The 22,720-nt window shown below is 29.1% G+C and overlaps 1 protein-coding gene across 3 annotated transcripts in view; it reads left to right on the top strand.

The window, feature by feature from the left end:
- Nucleotides 1-21,992, top strand: part of LOC136984426 (scoloptoxin SSD14-like) — a 54,618-nt gene extending 32,626 nt beyond the window's left edge. For all 3 annotated transcript variants that reach the window (XM_067281396.1, XM_067281397.1, XM_067281398.1), the window contains exons 5-11: nt 3,006-3,198; nt 11,537-11,700; nt 11,775-12,052; nt 13,275-13,459; nt 19,210-19,450; nt 21,496-21,609; nt 21,680-21,992. In XM_067281396.1, the coding sequence (XP_067137497.1) occupies nt 3,006-3,198; nt 11,537-11,700; nt 11,775-12,052; nt 13,275-13,459; nt 19,210-19,450; nt 21,496-21,609; nt 21,680-21,826 (1,322 nt within the window). In that variant the 3' untranslated portion in view covers nt 21,827-21,992. The remainder of the gene's footprint in view (nt 1-3,005; nt 3,199-11,536; nt 11,701-11,774; nt 12,053-13,274; nt 13,460-19,209; nt 19,451-21,495; nt 21,610-21,679) is intronic.
- Nucleotides 21,993-22,720: the final 728 nt, after the last annotated feature.

The raw sequence follows: 22,720 nt of genomic DNA, 5'->3' as shown, positions 1-22,720 counted from the left end.
CACCAATGAATATGAATGCAAAATTTCTTAAATTTATTATATATTTAAGTTTACAAAACAAAGATTTTACAATAATTAAAAGTAATATGTATAAAATATATAAAAGACATCCAAAATGCATTTCAGACACTAAAATAGTCTGTCTTCAGTTAGTTTTTCAGAGCCCAAAATGCATTTTGGATGTCTTTTATACATATTACTTTTAATTATTGTAAAATCTTTTTGTAAACTTTATTATATATTTAATTTAAGAAATTTTGTATGATAAACCAGTTATTTATGTTAGAGCTTAAGTTAGTAGAAACATTTAATGAAATTAAGGGCAAAAAACAATACAAAAATGTATTGTATGTAATTTAGTATAAATCTTCTTGAAAAAACTAATTTTCTTTCAACTATTTAGTAGCCTGTGAAAAGATGGATAACATTGAAAAATATGCATATTTCATTTTTGACCTAATTTTGAAGAAAAAATTTGAATTTGTGAAAATTATCTTTTAATAAATAAAACATATTGCAATCATAAAAATTTTCCATAAAAATTTATTTATCAGAAAAAATTTATTTTTTCAAAAATCACTTGTTAGTAATTATTATAAATTCTTTATTAGTAGAAAGGCAAACCTTGCTACAGGGGGTTATTACAATATTGTTTTCCACGTATATAACAATTAATCTAATTCTCATTATATTTTCTTTTTATGTACAATATATAAATTTACATTAATTGTCCATCAAATATTATAGAACTTTTTTGTTTACACACACAAAGTTTCTTATATTGTCAATTATGAAACCTTATTAAGTACATTAATTAATTTCATGTTTATTCAAAAAAATAACTAATGAGTTAAATAAGTTATTTAACAATAAACCAAATGTACTGTATAGTATAAACTATTTAGTTTAGTTTGGTATTCTTGAGTTTGATCCAGATGTATTATTTCCATAATCCCATACATTTGCTGATATTCTGAAAATTTATCAAAATCCCTTAAAAGATGAATCAGTGAAAATTCCTTTGAGTTACACCGGTAACATTGTTTCTTTGTAAAATCAATATAAGTATTATTAACAAATAATGAAAATTCATTTAATCTAATTTGAATTAATAGTTGTTTTATATTTATACTAATATTTGTAGTTATATTCAAATCAAAAGGAACAGTTAAAGTATTTATATACCATGGATGATAAGTAGATTGTGCTAAGAGATTTTGGTCAATTATTGATTAAGAGAGAGCAGATTCCATCATTAAAGTATAACCAAATTTCCAATTATTCTACTTGAAATACCAAAAGATTACAATATGTTATAAAAATCTTTGGCAAATTAAGTTTAATCATTTCTTGCATCAATAATCTGTTTTAACATAATTTGATGTAAAAATCTGATATCATCATCATTAGTATTTTTCAATCTCTTTGCTTCGCTTTGTTTGTTTTGCTTCTTAAGGCATAACCTGGAACAGTTCTTTCTACTTTGAACAATTTATGTAAAAAAATAATGTGAAATTTTTCTAGATTGTATAAAAATTCCAGAGCCCATACAGGGCTAGTGTAGTATATTGACAGAATTATTAGAGAATTAAATAATTTCATATGTAATTTCAGATTTTCAAAAATGAACATAATAAATGATATATATTTTATTTTTGTGCTTAATTTTTCTATGTGCTGTTGAAAATTGCAGTTCCAGTTAAATGTAACTCCTAAATAATTTATATCGTTTACTAATGTTAAAGGTTGTCCATTTAAGTAAATTGTCTTCTCCTGGTCTGACAGTTTTACATTAGTTTTAAATATAATTATTCTTAACAATTAATACATCAAAGACAAAAATTAAGTTTTCAAATAAGTATATATTATATTAATTTTCCATTGTAAGGCCACGTTTGTTGGAGCTCTCTCTCTGCGTGCCATATCAGAAATCCTGATGTCGGTGAGCACCTGGCACAGGTTAATAAGTGGCATAGTAAGGCACCAAGGTGTATCCTGGGGGAAGTTACAACCTGGTTCCCCGTTGCCTTCTCTGGTGCGCGATGTTACACGAGGGAAAATGCCTTCCGGGAGGTCTTGTAAGGGAAGCTGGCCCTTACTCAGGTGTTACAAACGTGGAGAAAACCCGGAAAACTCCACGTGGCCAGCCTGTCCGAGCGCAGCGTGAACCCGTGACTGAACTCCCAGTGTTTAACGACAGAACCGCTCGGCCACTGGTGGGCTTTGTTGGAGCTAATAGAACTAAATTGTCTGCATATAGAATATACTGATATGTTCTTCCAAAAATCTGTAATTGTGGCATGTAGCTTTCACCAGTTGGTGATACTTTTTGTATTCTGACAAAATTTTTGATTCTGACAAAATAAATCAGCATGTGACAAAATTTGAACTATATAGTGGAAACCCTGTAATAGCTATATTTACCAACCTTTAAATTTTGAATTATGTAATTGTTAAAATCAGATTCAGAACTGCTTTTACTATTCACAAATTCATTTTAATACCAGATTATGAAATTTACAGCAAAAGTTTACAAGAAATCCATCTGTTATCATTGATCATAATCTAGTAATATGAGTGGTGTAAGATGGAAGCTGTGTTAAAAAATTTTATGATTTGTCCAAAAAAGTCATTTCATATCTGTACAAATTCTTTGCATAGCATTAGTTTTGAAGCAGTAACTGTTCCTGCTTTTTCAATAAGGTTTAAAAACTAAAACAATAAAAAGATATTGGTACTGAAATGAATTTATATTCATTTCTTCTTTTCTGACTAATTTCACTCTCATAAAAGTTTCAAATATTCACAAAACTTCAAGTTATTTATCAAACAATGGCAAGTCCAATTGAAGTATGTGCTAATCTATATTATATGAAAATTAAATCATTAATGGTGATAAATTTATATGTGAATCATGATTTAAATTTTACTTGAGGTTAACTTCAGCTGAGAATAAGATTATATATGTAGCAATTAAAAAATATATGTAATTTTATTTGATTTAGGTGGATTGGCAATAGCTGTTCCTGGAGAATTAAGAGGTTATTGGTTTGCTCATCAAAAGTTTGGAAAATTAGATTGGAATTTTCTTATTAATCCTACTGTTGATTTATGCAAAAAGGGATTTGTTGTTGGCCGTCATCTAGCTGATAAAATTCAACTAAATAAAGATGAAATTCTTAAAGAACCTAGTATGAGGTAATAGTCAACATTTTTTTAATTTTCTTTAGATACATAGATTTTATTTTAAAGAAAGAAATGATTTTTTTTCTGACAATTTTTCAAAATATCAGATCAAATTACATTATATATAAAAATATTTCTGAAGAATTATCATAATATAATAAAACTTCCATACTTTTACATTCTGTATTCACCATTTTCCAATTTCCAATTTATAACTTTTTTTATATTCACAAGTTTAATTATTGCTATCAAAATGTATTGCTGAATCAAAAAAAGCAAGATTAGTTGGCATTGCAACTAAAGGAAATACTCTAAAGTAAATACAGTCAAATCTGTCTATAATGGAACTCCAAGGGACAGAATGACTCTTCTGTAGTAGAAGGTTTCCACTACATACTGGTTACCTACTGTAGGTATATTCCCTTGATAAATGCAATTAATAAATTTCTTGATGCTACCACAATATATCAAAATCACGTTAACCGAACAATCACCACCCACTAGAACAAATTTTCAGTTAATAACAAATATTTTTATTTTAACTTAAATGAAAAAATTAATCCATAAAAAGTTCTCTAAGATAAAAATAAAATAAAACCTTACAGCTGTCTACCTTTTTCAGACAAAATTATACTCATTTTGGTTTGTTTTTTCATAAGTGGGGAAAAAAACTGCATGCAGAACACAATCATCAGTATGTTTTACAAACAGTTCAAGTGAATGAAGTGTTTCAACAATATATGTCTGTGACACACTAAGATTTGTTGCAAATTCACAAGTTGTTATTTGTCAATCTTTAACAAATTTCTTCCTGCAATTTCCTTCAACAGCTTTTGAGGTCCCGTACATTTTGTATCCTTTAGTTCAAAATTTCCTGAAAGTAAAAACAGCTGTTAATAAAAATATACAAAAACTTTCCATTCAAATCCCAATAAAATTACTTTTAATTAATACAGTAATCATATGCAATACAGAACAACAAAATATGTGTATTTTTGACTTTTAAATGATTTATACATGCTAGGCTTGTGAACTTCTTGTTAAATTTGTATTAAATTGGATAAAGATACTGATGTTTTTGTTTCCACATTAGACAGGTTCTGTTATATACAGGTTAATTTACATTAATTTTTGCAAAAAATTCAAGGGACTAAAGAAATTTTCCATTAATGATAGGTTTTTCACTATATACAGGTTCTGTTACAGACGGGTTTGACTGTACTGTACTTTAATCATGTCACAAAATATCAAGATCTGTAATGATATGATATAGTTTGCCTGGATACAGATCTCACATTGGAATAAGCATCAACATGAAGAAAATTACAAAATCCATACGTATTACTTATTTGGTATGTTTCCAAGAAATTTAAATTTTTTTTATAATGAAGCTTGAATTATGCAGACTATATAAATGATGCAAATCAGTTATAATTATTCATTGTCTCAGTTTCAATTTATGCCAGATTTTCTTATAAAAATTTTAATGTAGAATTTGAAATTTTTTTGTGGCAACAGAAGAATTGATATTATGAATTAATTTTAAATAAATAAAGAGAATAAAAATCTGAAAAGAAATGGCCTTATACGGGACTTGAATTTGCAGTCCTAGCATATTAGCTTGTAATTATCAGTTACATTTCTCAAGTATTCAATTATATAAAAAACCTAAGGTTATCTAAATTGTAATTTAGATAATCTTTAATAATTGTAACAATTATATATGATAATTTGTTCATAACTGCAATGAGGTTTTCATATTTTTATCTATTTATTTCTTTCTATATATTATAAAGTTATCCTTCCTTTTAGTTGACATTAGTTATGCAATATTCCTGCAAATGAATATTCCTGTTAACATTCTTCATTTGTGTTTTCTACAATTGGTCTGACTTAATGTATAAAAAATATTTCTATAAAAATTTAATATTTTTTTGTGATTTATGTAGGGTTTTTATAATCACAGGCCTCGGAGTCGCTCACTTTTCTCACTTGTACTCACTTTTCTGAAGTATCCTCACTTTTCTCACTTTTTTGGTCATTTTCACGTGCTTAATTAAGATGTGGGGCAAACCAAAAATAATTTTAAAGCCAAACGAATTGCCGAATTATCGGACTATCAGAATAGAATTTTTTAGAAGAAAATACGCGGCCCTGAGCAGACTCAAAATTGCAACTGCCCGCTCAGTGTCGTTAGGTTATAGAAAACAAAAATTTATTTAACGTATTTAAAAAAATCTTTTATGCACTTAAAAAATCCCTCTCATTACAAATTCAGAAGCCAGTGTTGAGTAAAGTTATGTACTCATGCCATATTTTCATTATTCGCCAAAATCTACCTTATCCGAATTGCATTTCCTTCTACAGAGTTTAAAAATAAGTATTCTAAGCATCCCTGCAGTTTTGGCTGTTTTCTAAGAAAATCACTAAAGTCCTTTTGCAGGGGAAAGCACATTACGCAGAGGGATTAATCTCTCAAGCTGACAACACTGCTGCCGCTTTTAAATTCAAAATATATAATTATTAAAATTAACACGAGATAGTAGCGTAACCTCCTACCACTAAAAAAGATTTCGTTTCTGACCATTTAGTTATCCTGGTTATAGCCCAATAATTTGGCAGATTATTTGGTTTTAATTAACAATCGGGTTATGGAGTTGTCGTTTACAAAAATATTTTTTTACTTGATTTATCTTTAAATAATTTCATAAACTTGAGTTTAATAAAATTACTTTAATGATTTCATAGCATATTGTTAACGTTAAATCACATCTACATCTTCCCATAAATGTATGTTTAAATTGACTACAAGTATAATTATTCCATATAGTAAGTGTTATTTTCATAAAATGTGTGATTACTTTGCTTGTGAAATATCCATTTTTTAATCTTCTCTTATGCCGATTATAATTGTGCATTAATTGAGAGACTAAAAAAGTAAACGAAAATGTAAATTCATATTTACATATAAAATTTACCAAATAAATTAAAATATTCGAAGTGTTGTAAAAAGTACAACACGTAATTGCTTGTGAGAAAGATTTTCACAGGCTTCCCAAAGGTTAACAACTTTGCAACGATGTTGGTTTTTATTCATCTGCAGGAAAAAGTTTTTTGTTATTTATGAAATCATTAATAAAATATTATTTTACTTATATTATTTGGAGTATATTTATTTCAGATTTATTATTTTATTTGGAAATCAATATTTACACATCTCGAAGCATTAAAAAATAAACAGTTTCTGATAATGATAAATATCCGAGAATAGCCAAATTAGTGAAATCAGCATCGAAAATCCCGTTCCCATGAATGAGAGGATCAATTTTATGCCGGGCACTTTCTCCTGATAGAGCATCAGTGTTGGAAAGAATGCTTAATTCACTTTTGATTGTTAAGGAGGGACTAAACATGTATGACCAAAGCCCACACCTTGTACCTATTGCAAAGGACGACTGAAATTAGCTTCCTCGGTGCATAGAAATTATCAAGAACGATTGGAAAATGAAAAGAAGTTAAAAGAATAAGAGAAACGGAAAAAAGAGCACAGAAATGTTTTGAAGAACAACAAAAGAAAGCTGTTCGTAACATGAAGATTATGGAACGGCAACTGAGTTTAAACCAGAAAAATGTAGAAGAAAATGAAATACATGCGACAGTCTAAGTTTTGTTAGAAGCAGCAAACAAAAAAACTGGAGAAGGCTATTAACAGCAAGAACATGAATGAAGTACAAGCAGCACGTGTGATGCTTATTAGTGTTAAGTGTTCAAAAGCAAGAGGAAGCGAAATAGAAGGAAGTTGATAACATGCAGAATAATCTTAATAAAAGAACATCATCTTTCATGACTGATTATTTACAGAAGCCAAAGACATTTCAAGTATTCATGGTTTACTGGAAATACAGAAGCCACTGGTTATCGGGAAACAGAAAAAAAAAACGCGATATAACCGAGTAATAAAAATTCTGGGCTTTTACTAAACAGATTATACATGCTATGGAATCTCTGTTCTTTCATCAGCAAGTGTTTCTGATATAAAATAAGCTTAGTTTTTCAATCCTGAATTTTATTCGTAGGTTATATCGAATTAATTGACGTTTACGTAAACATCGAAACCATGAACGCCCATTTAGCATTGTTTCTTTAACAATGACATTGAAAGACAAATACTGTCGATATAAAAACAAAACATCAATTGCGATTTTATTATACAGTACTATATAAATCGCTTATTAGAAATTCGTGTAGTTTATATTTTTCAATAAAAATTATAAATGCTGTAATTGAAAATTTAAAAAAAATGAATATTGAATATATAATAGAACATCAAAACTTATAAAATTACAGAGTAAAAATTCTCTAAAAAGCAAAATGAAGTTACTACTGTATAAAAATTTTAGAAGTTTTCGTTCAGAATTAGAGAGATCTTTTCCTTACACGTTATGCGGTGAATTCGAAATTTCACACCTTTATGTGAATTGACGCAATACCGTTAATTCACATAAATGTATGAAATTTCGAATTCACAGAAACTTGTAAATGAGGAGACTGTACTTAAAACTAATAAATAAACAACTTTTATATCAAAAGGAAACAAATGACAATCGATCTATCCACCTGTTCTGCATATTTAGCTCTTTCTCGTATTTCGTTGCAAATAGAAATTCAGTGGTAATTGGTAATTTAAAATTAATTGACTCAAATGCTTTTAAAATTTAGGGGACCAAAAAAACGCGATATAACGAGTGGCTACTATATTACAGTATATACAGAAATTTTTAAAATGTGTTTAACCATAACAGAATAAAAAGAAATAACAATTTTTACTGCTGTTTTGCTGAGTTTTCCTTCTGTGTTTTCACTTTGTTTTGTCACTATTGCACTCACTTTTTATTCACTTTTTCTGTATTTCAACTCACTTTTCTCACTTTTTCAAAGGGGAAATAGCACTCCTAGGCCTGTAATCAGGATGGAGTCTATTTAGTAAAACTCTTCCTTTTTTTTTTTTCTTTCGAAGACACAATGTAGTGACGTAAACTTAAACACTGGGCGAATTTTTCATCCTTTTTATTCGGTTGGAACGCTTTTTTATTACATAACGCGTTTCGGGCCGATGCCCCTCTTCAGCCAACTTCTAAATCCTGGTAAGAGCTTGTATACCGTTAAAAGCTGGTCCGTACCTCATTCGGTAGTTTAGACGGATGTAATAGTCCAAGGGTACGAATCTTGATAAAAATTCCATAAAAAAGGAAGGTTTAGTATCAGTCTGTAGAAGTATACGGGGTTATTCTTTCACAAATCATATTCGTGAAACCATACCTGAGATTCGTCTTCCGGTGTGTTGTCTAACACTGAGCTCGTACTCCTCCACCTCAACTGCGGAGCACGATCTATTTTTAATTTGCATATGTCTGGTCGAGCATTAGCAGGGGAATGTTCCTTTTTTTTTTAATAGGTTTCTTTTCCGATAAAATTATTCGGGGGGTTTAGCGGTGATTTTTTTAGAACATAGCACGTGGCCATTGCTATTTTTTCCCGCTTTTAGTATTTTTAATATTTGTCGCTATGCAAATGACGTAACAGATCGTAAAACAGTTTTTTATTTTATAGTATATTTTATAGTAATTTAATCCAGTTTTCATTGATTTTTATGCTTAGATTAGTATTTATGCAGGTCTTATTTTTATTTTTAATGATTTCTACACTTTCTTTGAATTTTCTGTTGTATGTCTTCTTTTCTCTATGTAAAATGCTTGTTTTAGTATCATCGATTTTACAGTTATTTAACACACAATGGTCATGGAATACTGAGTTTAGTCTGTTGTACTTTAAATCGGCTATATGTTCTTTCACTCTTATTTTGAGTTTTCGTTTTGTTTCTCCTATATAGAAGTTGGTATTTTTGCAAGTGCATGGTATCTTGTAAACTATGTTTTTCATAACTTCTTTTTTTATCGTCTGTTTCTTTTTTCTTTGTTTCGCTTTAAGTCTAGATAACAGGTTTACGTATTTTGGGGCAAGTTTTATATTATTTTTCCTCATATCTATGTCGATTTCTTCATAAAGGTTCCTAATGTATGGGAAGCTGGTATATTTTGGTTTCGATTCGGTTTTTTTATCTTTTATTTTTGTTTGGTTATTAGTAATTTTATTTTCCCATTTATGAATCAGTCTGGTTGGGTACCCGTCTAAAGCAAACTTTTTCTTCAATTCGATGATGTGTTTGGGTTTATTAGTTTCTTTACTAGTTCTATTCTGTATTTTTCGGTATTCCATGTTAAAGATGTTTTGTTTTATATACAATGGTATATTTGAAGTATATTTTATTGTGGTGTTGATTGAACATGGTTTTTTAAAAGGTTCAAAATCTAATTCGTTTTCGTTTCTTGTTATCATGACGTCTAAGTATCGTATACTATTATCGGCCACGTTTTCTTCCTCTATTTTAAATTGGATATCCTTATCTATATTGTTTATTATATGTTTTATCATGTTAGGCTTTACTTCTGCATCAAACTCTATCAAATAGAATCTGTAGAATGTACCATAAACTTAAACAAAAAAATGAAATGGTAAAAATGAACTCTATTATGAAAATTATGCCAAGTATGATTGCCTAGCATCTTTTTAGTTAAATACTTAGCATTACTTAATAATCAAATACGCCTCACTCATCAGTCTTTTTATAAGCAAGAACTCCAGACAATGTTGTGTTCATGTGATATCAGTATTTCTCTTGGTTTCATATATGCCAAATACTTTGCAAACATGGCTCCCAAACACAAGGGTAATTATGCTAGTAACTCTGATAATCCAAAGAAAAGCTATAAAGAGTCTAAAGGTGCTTTAGAGGAAAACTTAAAATTTTAGATTTAGTGGGAAAAGCAAGAAAGTTTCCAAAATTTTTTTAAGTATTGTTTTTATTATTTGCAGTATCATAAAAAGGAGGGGCTTAATAACTAATTTACAACTAACCTTATAACTATCTTAGTCTATCCATTCCTTTTCCTTGTTAGTTCTAAGAAAAGTAGAGAAAAGGCAGATAGGAAGTACCCGGGCCAAAGTCGTGTAGTTAACGTCCTTGATGATTTTTACGCTCACACAAATCGTAGTAGTTTCGCTCTACTCGTCCAGTAGCTCTATGCCTAGATTCTTCGGCTCTCTCGATGCCTTAGAGATCTTCGTAGCCTCCTTTCCTCTCTGGTCTCGGTAGGTTCTCTCTCAATTCGTAGTCCCCTTTCTTTCTCAGTCTGGAGCACTATTTACTACGTCTGTATCCTCTGATGTCCAGCCAGAAAAGTGTCTCCTTTCTTTTTCCTACACTGCCTTGGGCCTATACTTTCTTTGTCCATATCCCCAATTTCGGGGAAGTCTTAATCTCCTCCTTTGTTCGACACTTGGTTCTTGGAAAGGGCAACCCTCCCCCTCGAGTGGTAACGGTTCATGTATGAGTTGCTTTGAGACAATGGGAAGGACGTACAAAAGTAGGAATGAGAGAAGAAAATAGAAACAAAATACAGAACTTATGAACTATATATATATATAACTAAAATATGGCTGACAGCCACACCTATTACACACTTTTTTCCTTGGGGGTCACATATGGTAGGGCCTTACTTTCATGTTTTAAAGGTATTTATTTTATATCTATTCAAAATAAACAATGACTATTATAATCAATTAGTAAATTTAATTTTGTCATTCGTATATCTTTATACAAATGACAAAATAAAAGCATATATTTAATCTTACTTCTTTAGTTTCATTCCTTGCCCTATCTTTACTTTCTTATTCTTAGTTGGCAATGTTGATTTTTTTTGTCAATATTAATTTCTTAGTCTTATTTTTCTGACATTCTTCATACTATAATAAAAAATTTTATTAACCAAAAAGGATAATGTGAATCAATCACTTATCTGATTACTTTAACAGTAATTCTGCACAAACACAACTTTTAGTCAAGAAAGTCTAATAATGCTAATAACTGAGAGACTTAATGGAAAAAACGATGTTTTGAGGGATACAAGTTATTAACAAATTTGGATTTGTGCATCATCAATCTGTTTCTAAGAAATTTTTACAGTACAGTTGCATGTCCCACAGGTTGTACACCTACATTAATAACATGTTGCATATTAAAATGCTTGTGAATTGAAACAAATCCTTCTTTTTCTTGAAAACTTCCTAATGTGAAATGCTGTTTTTCCATAAAGTCCCTCAATTGTTAACATTTAAAATGTTATATAATTAAATAAACTTTTTATAATAAAATCTAATTTAATAATTATTCTTTTTATTAGAAAAACTGTTTGGTATTAAAACATTTTGAATAATCCATAAATTATTTCAGGGAATTATTTTATAACAAGGAAACTGAGGATCTATTTAAAGAGGGTGAAATGATTAAGCGACCTGTTTTAGCTGAAACATTAAGTAAAATAGCCAATACTTCTGGTGATGAATTATATACTGGGGAATTAGCAGCATCTTTAGTCAACGATATTAGAAACTTCGGTAGGCTTTTATAAACTTTATATAGAAAACATTTTATATCTAAGAAAGGATTATATTTTTGCTTTGAATTGTAGGTGGTAAAATCACATTACAAGATATGAAGGACTATAAGCCACTTTTAAAAGATGCCATTGCAATTCCGTTAAATCAAGATATTCTTTACACAGTTCCTACACCAGGAGGTGGAGCAATTTTGGGTTTGATATTAAATATATTAAGAGGATATAATCTTACTGCTGAGAGCATGAAAGATGTTTCTTCATCAGTATTAACTTATCATCGCATGGCAGAAGCTTTTAAATATGCTTATGCTGAACGAACAAAATTTGGAGATGACGAAGAGACTAATAAAGTAAGAAATTTTTATTATTATTAAATTTTTTGGATTTCTATATGCCAAATAGATTTTTTTTATTTTGCAATTAACTCCTATATATTCCAGAAATCTGAAAAAAATCTTAACTATGTTAATTATGATCAACAATTGTTTTATCCTTATAATGAATGAGGGTGAAGTTTGCTATATTAAAATAACAATTAACATTTGTGGGGAGATCTTTCTCCATAAAATATTAAATAGGAAATTCTTCAGTAAAGTGTCTTCCTCTTGTGCTGCTACATACCTGAATTACTAAATGTGTGCTTTTCCATTACAAACAACCCAGTTTAATACCAAATTTATATTATATTCCAGTAACATAATATTTGGAAGAGAAATAATTATTGTCAAACAATATTAACAATTAATTTATTAACTGTTTAAAAGTATTTTAGTGCTGCTGTTAAATATTAATTTCTGTCATTTTCTTTTAATGTATTCTAATAAATGTGTTTTCAAATCTTAGTTCAATTTACTATTATTATATCAAGTTTTTGGGACAAAAAATGAGAATTTAATTTTGAAATATAGGAAAATTTCTCTTTCTGGCCATTCCCTGTAAAACTGCATAATTTTTTACATAAATTAAACTTTATCTTGATGGCCACTGGCAATCTCACTTTAGATAGGTCAAGATAGGTGTCCTAAAGTGATATTTATCCCAATTTACACAGCCATCAGAATAAAAAAAACTCAACATATTGTTTAAAGCACTTCAGCAACAATGCTCAATTCCATTTATAGTTTTAGAACCATTTTCAAACTTCCCTCCCATGATGATGATGATTTACACTTAGTGTAAACAGTTTTTAATTAGCTAGTATTCAATTTTATTTTATAGATTAATAAGTATTTTTTATCAATAATAATAATAATAATAATAAAATAATTTCAATTATAATCTTTGAGTTAGTTTCTTTTAAGCTTTTATTATTATTAGCAAAAAAAAAAAAGAATGTACTGTACATCTGATGTTTCAGTATCTTCATAAATAATTATAAATGTTTTTTAAGTGAAATGAAATTTTACTAAATGTTTAAATGTGTTACTATTTTTAAAATTAAATAATGGAAAAATCAATAAAATATTTTAGAATGAGGTTTGACTAAGTTTTTTATATTTACATAAATAAATAATTTTTAAAATTAAAATTATTAATAAACTGTCATATTTTAACAAAATTATATTTTTTTAGTTGATATCTAAGCTTATTTCTCCTGAATATGGTGATAGCATAAGAGCAAATATATCAGACACTAAAACATTTCCACCCGAACATTATGGACCAGTGATATATCAAGTGGAAGACCATGGAACTGCACATGTTTCAGTCTTTGCAAATGGTGATGCTGTATCTGTAACAAGTAGCATAAATACGCAGTAAGTTTTGGAAAATTTGAATTCTAAATTTTCTTGTATCTATCTTACAAACAAAATTCAGATTTATTTGAAATTTAAAATATAACAGAAATCTAATCTTAAAGTTTTATTTTCATTCATTTTAAAATTGAATACAAAGTATGTTTATAATAGTGAAAAACTCTTTTTCAAAAGCTACATATTTGTGCATTTTGCAAATATAATAAATATACAATCACAGGTTTCATATTCAAAAAGCTAATATTACTTAAGGAAGGACTAACAAAAATAAAAATAGAAAAAGAATTGTTAATAAATGACTTTTAATTATTATCTATTGAAATAGCAGGCAAGAGAAAATGGCTTATTACAATTAGATGTTATTCTACAAGATATATGGGTGGATCAAATTAAAACAGAACAGTAGTCATAATTCAGTGAATGTGTATGTGAGTAACAAAACTGGGTGTAGATGTAGAGTGGGAGGTGAAAGAGGAGAAACCCTATTGAGGAATGGACTCATCCTTGGTAAGCGCACGCGACCACATGGTATGAGCTGGTGGTCTGGCAGGCAATCAGTCTGCATCATGTTTGTGACTAAAGAAGAGCAACGTGGTACCCTGGAACGTTTTGCGTGCAGCAATCAAAGCCAAGCAGCCAGAAATATGGAGTGCTTTTGCTCCACGACAATGTGTGGCCACATATGGCCACTCGCACACTGAGCATGCTTGCAGTTTTGGTGGAGTGTGTTGAAACACCCACCATACAGCCCAGACCTTTCACCATGTGACTTTTACATCTTTGGTCTGCTAAAAAAAGCTTTGTGGGGTCAACGTTTTCAATTGGACACAAAGTCATGGACATTGAAACCAGTTTCAAACAATCTCAGCCAAACTCTTTCACCAAGCAATGAATATCTCGTTCAAACGAACGAGGTATTCACCGCTTGGTGCAACAGTGGGACAAGTGCTTGTGTAATTTTGGTGATTACATTTGAAAATAAATAATGACTATTGTTGTGTTTTCATTTGATCTACCCTTATTCCTAGAGTTTTCTTTGAACATATATCATAATAATGTTGAGATAATAATATCTGCAACTGTCAACATTTGTTGACAAGCAATAAAGTAAGACAACAGACCAAGAAAATGGTAGCACTTCTCCAATAGTGCACGATAATGTGTTGTCTGATTTTTGACAGCTGTGGTTCTATGGAAGAGTTCTCATGGCATCCACTGCAGTCCCAGCTATAGAAAATCTTCCACAGAACTATGGCTATTCTACTCATACACTTGAGACGTGAAACTCCATGAGTCACACCCAGGGCCGGTTCTAGGGTTTTGAGCGCCCCGGGCAAAACAAAATTTGGCGCCCTTTCATACAAGAATATACAAATTTACTGCAAATTAAAAAAAAGTAAAAAAAGGCAAAAACTCAAAATTACACAATAAATAAATAACTTTTTTACACAGTTCTTTAAAGCACAGCAAGTGTTGTTAATGCAACATTTACAGAAAGACAAAGTTATTTAACCATTAAGGCGTATGACAGGCGCCAGTATCACTTTGACTATTCATAATTTTGTTGATATTTGTAATTTATAAATTTGATCTCGTCCATTTTTTGAGTAGATTGTTGCGATACGTGATACTGATTACAAATTATCTTTTCAAAATAAATAAAAATAAACTTTTTAGAGATTAAAAAGCATTTGTCTGCATCAATGTTGTGTGATAAAAGCCATAAAAATTCTTAGGTTTCATTATTTTAATTAGGAAATTTTTGTTTTTGTCTATTAATTTTTTTTTTTTTAGTTGTTATGAATTCTGACTATACAAATAGTTTTCTTTGAATAATTTGAATATTATTTATATCTGTTGACAATAATAAAATAATTAGCTGTGTGACCTTTATTTGGTATTATTAAAGAAAAAACAATTTATTGCTTGCTAAAAAAATCGATGTCTCATGAAAAATGATCAATTTTAATTTATAAAATCTAAAAAAATAATTAATGTAAAAAAATATTTTTTTATATCGGTGCCCCGGGCAGTCGCCCGGCTTGCCCGCCCCTTTATCCGGTGCTGGTCACACCCAAAACTACTATGATATTGCTTGACCTCCTAAATTTTAATGGCACTTGTCCAGTTTTCTGTTGAATCTCCTGAAAGTGTGTACGCACATGCATGTTAAGGCAGATTACACATAAACACACACACACATATATATGCAGAGCTCTCAAAAAAAATTAATTTGCTGTTTACTAAATAAGTTGGAGATGATTTAAGCTCTGATTGGATTTTGTTTACAATGACTGACACCATTTAACTCAATAAGTGTTTTGTCAGATGCCTGTAGCCAATAATAATCCACAGAAACAATACCTCTCTCTGTAATACATAAGGTAGAAATTTTGATAATTGGTTGTAAAATTGCTTCTTAGAAAATAGCCACTCAAAGTTTAAAAGGTGTTTATAAGTTGACTGACCCTTAGGACATGGCAATATGGCACTTACTCATTACTGTAATCTGCTGCCAAGATCACCATCTCCTGGAGTTTGTTTGTTAGATAAGCATATATCTACTTATCAAAGCACATAAAGTGGATGCTTTTAAATTGGTTTTTTTGAGTTTTTTGAAAAGTTGAAATTTTAAATGTTACTTTAAATCTAGGTTATAATATAACTTACACCTATCACAGTTTATGACTGTCTTTGATAAGAAACAAAAATGGTCAATTCTGAAGTGAGATAATATAAATTTTAAAAAATCTCTGTTTAGCTAAGGGGACTCAATGGGCACATACACTGTAAGTTTGCTTAATTTAATAAAAACCAAATAATAGTTTTTATGTTAATATTCAAGAACTAAGACTATTATTTTGAATACTACCGAGTAAAATATGTTTAAACAATAAACTATGCCTTCATGGCTTTACTTTGGTATGGAAGTAATTTGGTGTGGTGATGAATGTATGGGGAGATCATGAAAGATCAGTTTTTGATCATGTGTGGATAAACCTTGGTATCAACCTTCATTGAGCAAATGGAGAAAGGGATTTTCTTGAAAATATTTGAGAAGTGCAAAGTTAAAAAGTCCTAAATGACTTATGAGTTTTGTGGCAGTAACCACCATGATGTATTTATTTTGTGAATGTTTACATGTGATGTTTCTCTTATGAATAATAATAATTTTAGTATGTTTATTATTAATGTGCTGTCTGTGTAAATAATTGTTAGTTATAATATTTCTCTATATTTTTGTTTTTCTAAATTGTGCATTTAAATGTAACACAAGGGGGCGCTACAGGTGATGTAAAGGAGCATGGGATATCTTTTTCCTGTGTGTGAGGTGAAGAAAGGATCTGTTTGAGGAGGAGAGACCAAGTAAGAAAGGAAAGGATAGACCAGGTTTGAAATTTCTAAAACATTATCTCTACAAAGGCGAGAAGTTGGACTGGACACCACTAGTTATATGTATTGTGAATATCACCAATGCTCCCTTGCTGGCTGTTTACCTAAGTTTTGTATAATTAAATGTTTTCTTTGTTCTTAGTGTTGACTGTTTCATTGTGCTCAAAACTCAACACTCCACAGTTTGCTTTCAGTGAAGGTTCCATGGTTTAGCAGCAGAATGCCTGACTGGTAACTGCGAGATTGCTGGTTCACATTTCTGGGAGTAAAGTTTTTCAAATCAATGTAATTTTTACATTAAAAAATTTATTTTAAGGAATAGAAAATGCACAATATTTTTAAAACTGGAATAATAAACCTTAAATTAATTTAATGACCTTATTATTATTACTTTATAACATTAATTTATTAGCTATGAAAAGAGAATGCAGGCAATAACATAAACAATAAGAAACCAGAGAAGTGGCATTGGAAAATAATTGAATTGTTGTGTGTGGCAGTAAACAATTTGATATTGGAAGTTAGTTATAACAAAAAATTATTATTAAATTGCTTGGATGTCAAATTATTCATAATCTTATATTCCCAAATGTAAAAAAATCTTTAAATTTGTTTCTAATGGACAGCAATTCCAAAAAATCCAGCAATGAGTTGCTTTGGCACTACCAAATGTTACCAGGAAAGTCATCTGTTATGATCTGATATTTCATTAAAAAGAAATTTTTATAGTTTTAATTATAAAATGGCAAAAAATTTAATTTTGATGGTAGGGTAATTTTGAGTTTTATAAAAAATTGATTTTACTCATTATCAGCATTTACATCATTGTCATATTCTACTCGAGGGGTGATATGATCCCCTTTATCTCCCCACTCCATGTTTAACCACCAAAATTTAATAGTATAAATCCCCTTAATAAACAAACCTCCCTGCAAAGTTTCATAAAATTATGACAAAAAAGCACAGGAGTTTATTAAGCTTCAAAGAAGGTGAACAAAATTGTGTCCCCACACAGAAAAACCTCTGAATTTTTTGCATTTCTTGAAGTTTCAAGTCCAAAAATGTAAAACCTTGGGGGTAATTTTTTGACTGATCATCATACTACCCTCTGTTATGTATAACAGCTGGGAAAGTAAAATGAATTTTCAAAGAGAAAATGCACATTTTTAATAGAAAATAAATGAACAAAACGTATAAACCGATAAAATATTCTAGTTTGTAAATTACATTTAAAAATTGCATTGATATGAAAAAAGTTTGTTGGCTTGTGTCTTCAAATAACCTAGCAATGAGCTATCAGGTAGAATGCTGCCAAGTCATAAAGTCTTCACTAAAAGATTCTATAAATCAAACTCACAAGTTGCTTGAGATTTTTTAACTTCAATTTTTTTAATACATTTGAGAAGTGCACTTTCTTCCATTGCTCAATAAAGGTTCATATCAAGGTTTATACATAAAAATATCATCATCAGTTTTTATTGTTTAAATAAATTGGTCTGGAAGCAAAGATTGGACAAAGGTCTGAGTAGCATAACTTGAAATGCATCTACATGGTAAGCAGTAGTTGCAGGTTTGAGTCCTACTCTAGATCATTCTTTTCTTCCAGAATATACTAAATGTATTAAATTTAATAATAGCAATTAAGTTGACATCTTTAATTCTAATCTTTAGTCCAAATTATTAGCATTTGTATATTTAATTAGACAAAATGTAGCCCAATAATAATAAATCCTTTGATAACTATTAAATGTTAAAGATAAATCAAGACACATTTCTTATTGGAATTTGGTTTGTAAGATTTACCAGTTAATTTGTTGTTTCTTACTGGAGTTTGATTTAATTTGTGTCTTATAATTATTCAGATTTTTTTGTGTTTTTTGTATTATAAAAGATATGCTTAAGATATAAATTATAAAATATTGTTATATGCAATTAAAAGATATTCATAACTAGTACAAAATTGTTCTTTACTGAAGTAGCATTTACACCAGGCCTGGCCAACCCACGGGCTGCATGTGGCCAGTCATGTTAAATTGTGTGGTCTGTTAAGCTATTATATATCTATTAAAACTTTTGTTTCCTGTTATGTGTATCCCAAAACAATTAAATAAATGAAAATTTGCATGTGTCATTTGAAAATTTGTTATATTGCACAAGTACGAGTACAAACTCTTGGTATAACAATAAAATCTTATTCATTTTGTATTTGTTTTACTTTTTAAAAAACATGTTTGCCTAAATTGTGACCCACCATAATGTTACGTGTGGTCAAAGTGGCCCGCAAAACAATTTGGGTTGGCCAGACCTGATTTACACATTAAATACTTTGTCTCAGAAATTTCTCTTATTGTGTGTAGGTTTGGTTCAAAAAGACGTTCAAATTCTACTGGAATTATATTGAACAATAGCATGGGTGATTTCTCATATCCAAATATGACAAATTACTTTGATTTACCATCATCTCCTGCTAATTTTTTAAAACCAGGAAAACGACCGATATCGTCTATGAGTCCATCTGTCCTCGTTGACAAAACTAAAAATGTTAAAATGGTAATTGGTGGTGCTGGTGGCGCTTTAATCCCAACTGCAATGGCTCAGGTAAATAATTTTAAATACAATTAAACCTTAATTTATATATCAATAAGTTTAGTTCTTAATTTTTGATTTATAAATGAACAGTTGAATGCATTGAAGAATATTAATTTAGAGATTGAGCATATTAATATAATGAAAATTGATTAATAAGAGTATATTCCTATCATCATCTGATTCATTGTAGGAAGTTTTCTATGTAATCTGTAGCTTACAATTAAAATCCAACAATAATATAGCAAATACACTACATCTATTTGATAATAATTATTAGAAGGAAGTTCACTGAAAATTCAAATAAGCCATTTTCTCTTCTCTCCATTCTTTATTTACAATTAGATGCTATTCAATTATCCCTATCCAAAGATAAATTTCCCTTTTAATTTAAACAAAATTACAGTATCATGTTCAAGACCCCATACTGAGTAAAATATGTTTAAATAAAATAGATAAACTTAACTTGCAAATTTGTTTACTCTGTGTTATAAATTATTTGAATCAGAAGTTGACTTGTCCTACAAAATTAATAGATTCACAGACATGAAAACATCCATGGTTCAAAAACACACCTAATTATGTCTGTAAAAAAATCTTAACTAGACCAGCCATTTGCCAGTGGAGTTTGAACAGAAATATTGACTTAATTTCCACAACACCTTACCTCACTGGGAATTATTTAAGAAATGTTGACATTAGCAAGATCATCTAATCATGCTAATGAAATGAAATTCATGAGAAATGCAATGATGAAATCTTCAAGGGCTATAAGTTAAATCAGTGACTGAATATATTTATAGGTATCAAAAACAGTCAACAGCACTTGTTTAAGCTGATACTTCAAAATCAATTGGTTGCCCAATGAATGGTTTTATAAAATTGTCACCAGCCTTACATTCTGGGCCTAATTACTACCTACAAAAATGATATATAAATAATTTAACTAATAAAATTTTATACTACATAAAGAAAATCACTATGATTATTTACTTTGCACTTTTGACCACCAAATATAATGTATATACAGTATGCATAAGATCTAGAATTTTGAATGTTGTTTTACAACCCAATAAAATATTTTTAACATGCTTAGTTTAGTATGCTAGAATAGGTAACTGTCTTAAGAATTACTAATGGGTTCTTATAGCATAACATTAATAGAGATTTTTTGAAACTACACCTATTTGTACAGAAACTAATTTTGCAAATGGAGTAAATATTAAGACTAAAACTGGGCCAACTGATTACTAATTCATTTCTTATCTACAAAAAAAGATCTCTACTAAAATTCCTTTTCTCTGAGCTATTATTCACATTTCATGGGACCAGTATTTCCATTGTTGTGAAATTTGTTTACTGTATACAGTACAACATACAGTTACCAGAAACCATATTCTTTTATTAATAAAGTAACATACTTATTTCCTACCTAATTACTGTGTCTTGTTATACTGCATGAACCATGATGATGATCAGTGTATTCATTCTATTACAAAAAGTAAATGCAATACAGTTTATATACTTTTTGGCCATAAGAATAATATTTTATAGGATAATAAAGAGCAAGCAAATTATAAGTTATCGTATACATTATCACATAATCCTGTTAAAGATTCTAAAAATTTGATTTTAAGAAAAGGTTACCCACCAGAGAATGCTACCATTATTTATATAAATAATATGAAAGCACTTGACAAGTTGTGATTGTATTTTAAGTCTGTTTTTGGAGGGTAAAAAATTTACGGAACAAGATACAAAGTTCTTTAATTAAAACGACTGAAATCAAAACATTTAAATATGAAAATTTTACAAAATACATTTCAAACATGACTTTTGACACAAACATATCTATAGTTTTAAACTAAAAAATATTTTAAAAAATTGTTTTAAAATTTCAATTTTGTAAATTAATGTTATCAACTGCATTAGAACTTTACACCATAAATAATTTTTTTTTGTCTAATATTTTAAGTTTAAATAAAAACCATTTTTGCACTCATAAAAGGATTTATTCCTACATTTTTAAACAAACCATTTAATCTATGTATAATTAGGTGATGGTGCGAACATTATGGCTTAAAGAAGGTCTTAAAAAAAGTGTAGATGCACTTAGATTACATCATCAACTTTATCCTAATTACCTTCAGTATGAAGATGGTTTTCCTCAGGTTTGAAATTCATAAATTTTTTACTAAAATTTTAATATTAAAATATGACAATTTTATGTAATTTTTCTAGATATTTCTTGACAATTTGAAAAAGTACGATCATAAAACTAAGCCGACCTCAGAAGGCACGGTTGTCTTAGGTATAATGAAGGGTGACGACGGAAAAGTATATACGAACGTCGACCATAGAAAAGGTGGATCTTCGAGGGGATTTTGAAAGACGACGACAAAATAGCTCAATTGAAATTATTATGCAGAGACGTCTGCAATATTGTGATAATTTCATTTGTTGGTTCTACAATCATTAAAATTTTAATGTTTATAAATTTTTTGGTATGTATATAAATAATGTGCAAAAGAAATATAAACATTTTTAAGTAAAATTTCATGTCTCTATTAATAAAAACAAAGTTCTTTAAGAATTATATACCATACCATACCATATATCATATTATTACAATGATACATTCATTATTACATTATTTAATATAAATTCTACAGTGTACAGAATTGTTACTTATTCAGATATTATTATCCGTCCCTATTTTGTGACAGGAATAAATTTATAATGTATTCAGTTTTAAATCAATGTGTTTTAATTTATTTAAATTCAAAATACAGTAAATAAAAAAATATTTAAAATTCTAAAACTCAATTGCTTTGATTCTAAACTTGAGTTTCAGAAGAAATAATTTATTTTCATTAACTTTACTTGTTACTTGTTTCTTTAATAAGGCATCTTATAGTAAGATATTATCAATTTAGCAATTATAAAAATTGTTGCCAGATGCATTCTAATACTACCAGTTAAGAATCATTCTGGATCAGAGTTAAAATTTAATCCAAACTCATTTTTGTAGGGAGTTCAGGTCAATGCATTAGACCTCTATTAAGTGACTTGAGTTAGGTAATCAGAATCCATCTTGAATGGTCAAATTGGGACCACTCTCATAACTGATTTGCCAAACGAAACCCAAATCTAGATTATCTGATAGTGCTGCTGTTTGCTGAATGCTATAAAATTATTACTTGATGCAGTCAGCCATTGTTCAAGCAGATATTCATTCTGCAGAATTGAAGTGCTTTAATACGACACATTTTTCCATTCTGT

The sequence above is a fragment of the Centruroides vittatus genome, unplaced genomic scaffold (assembly GCF_030686945.1).
Source record: "Centruroides vittatus isolate TY-2023 unplaced genomic scaffold, ASM3068694v2 contig_918, whole genome shotgun sequence".
Lineage (NCBI taxonomy): Eukaryota > Metazoa > Arthropoda > Arachnida > Scorpiones > Buthidae > Centruroides > Centruroides vittatus.
This window is presented reverse-complemented; position numbering and strand designations above follow the sequence as displayed.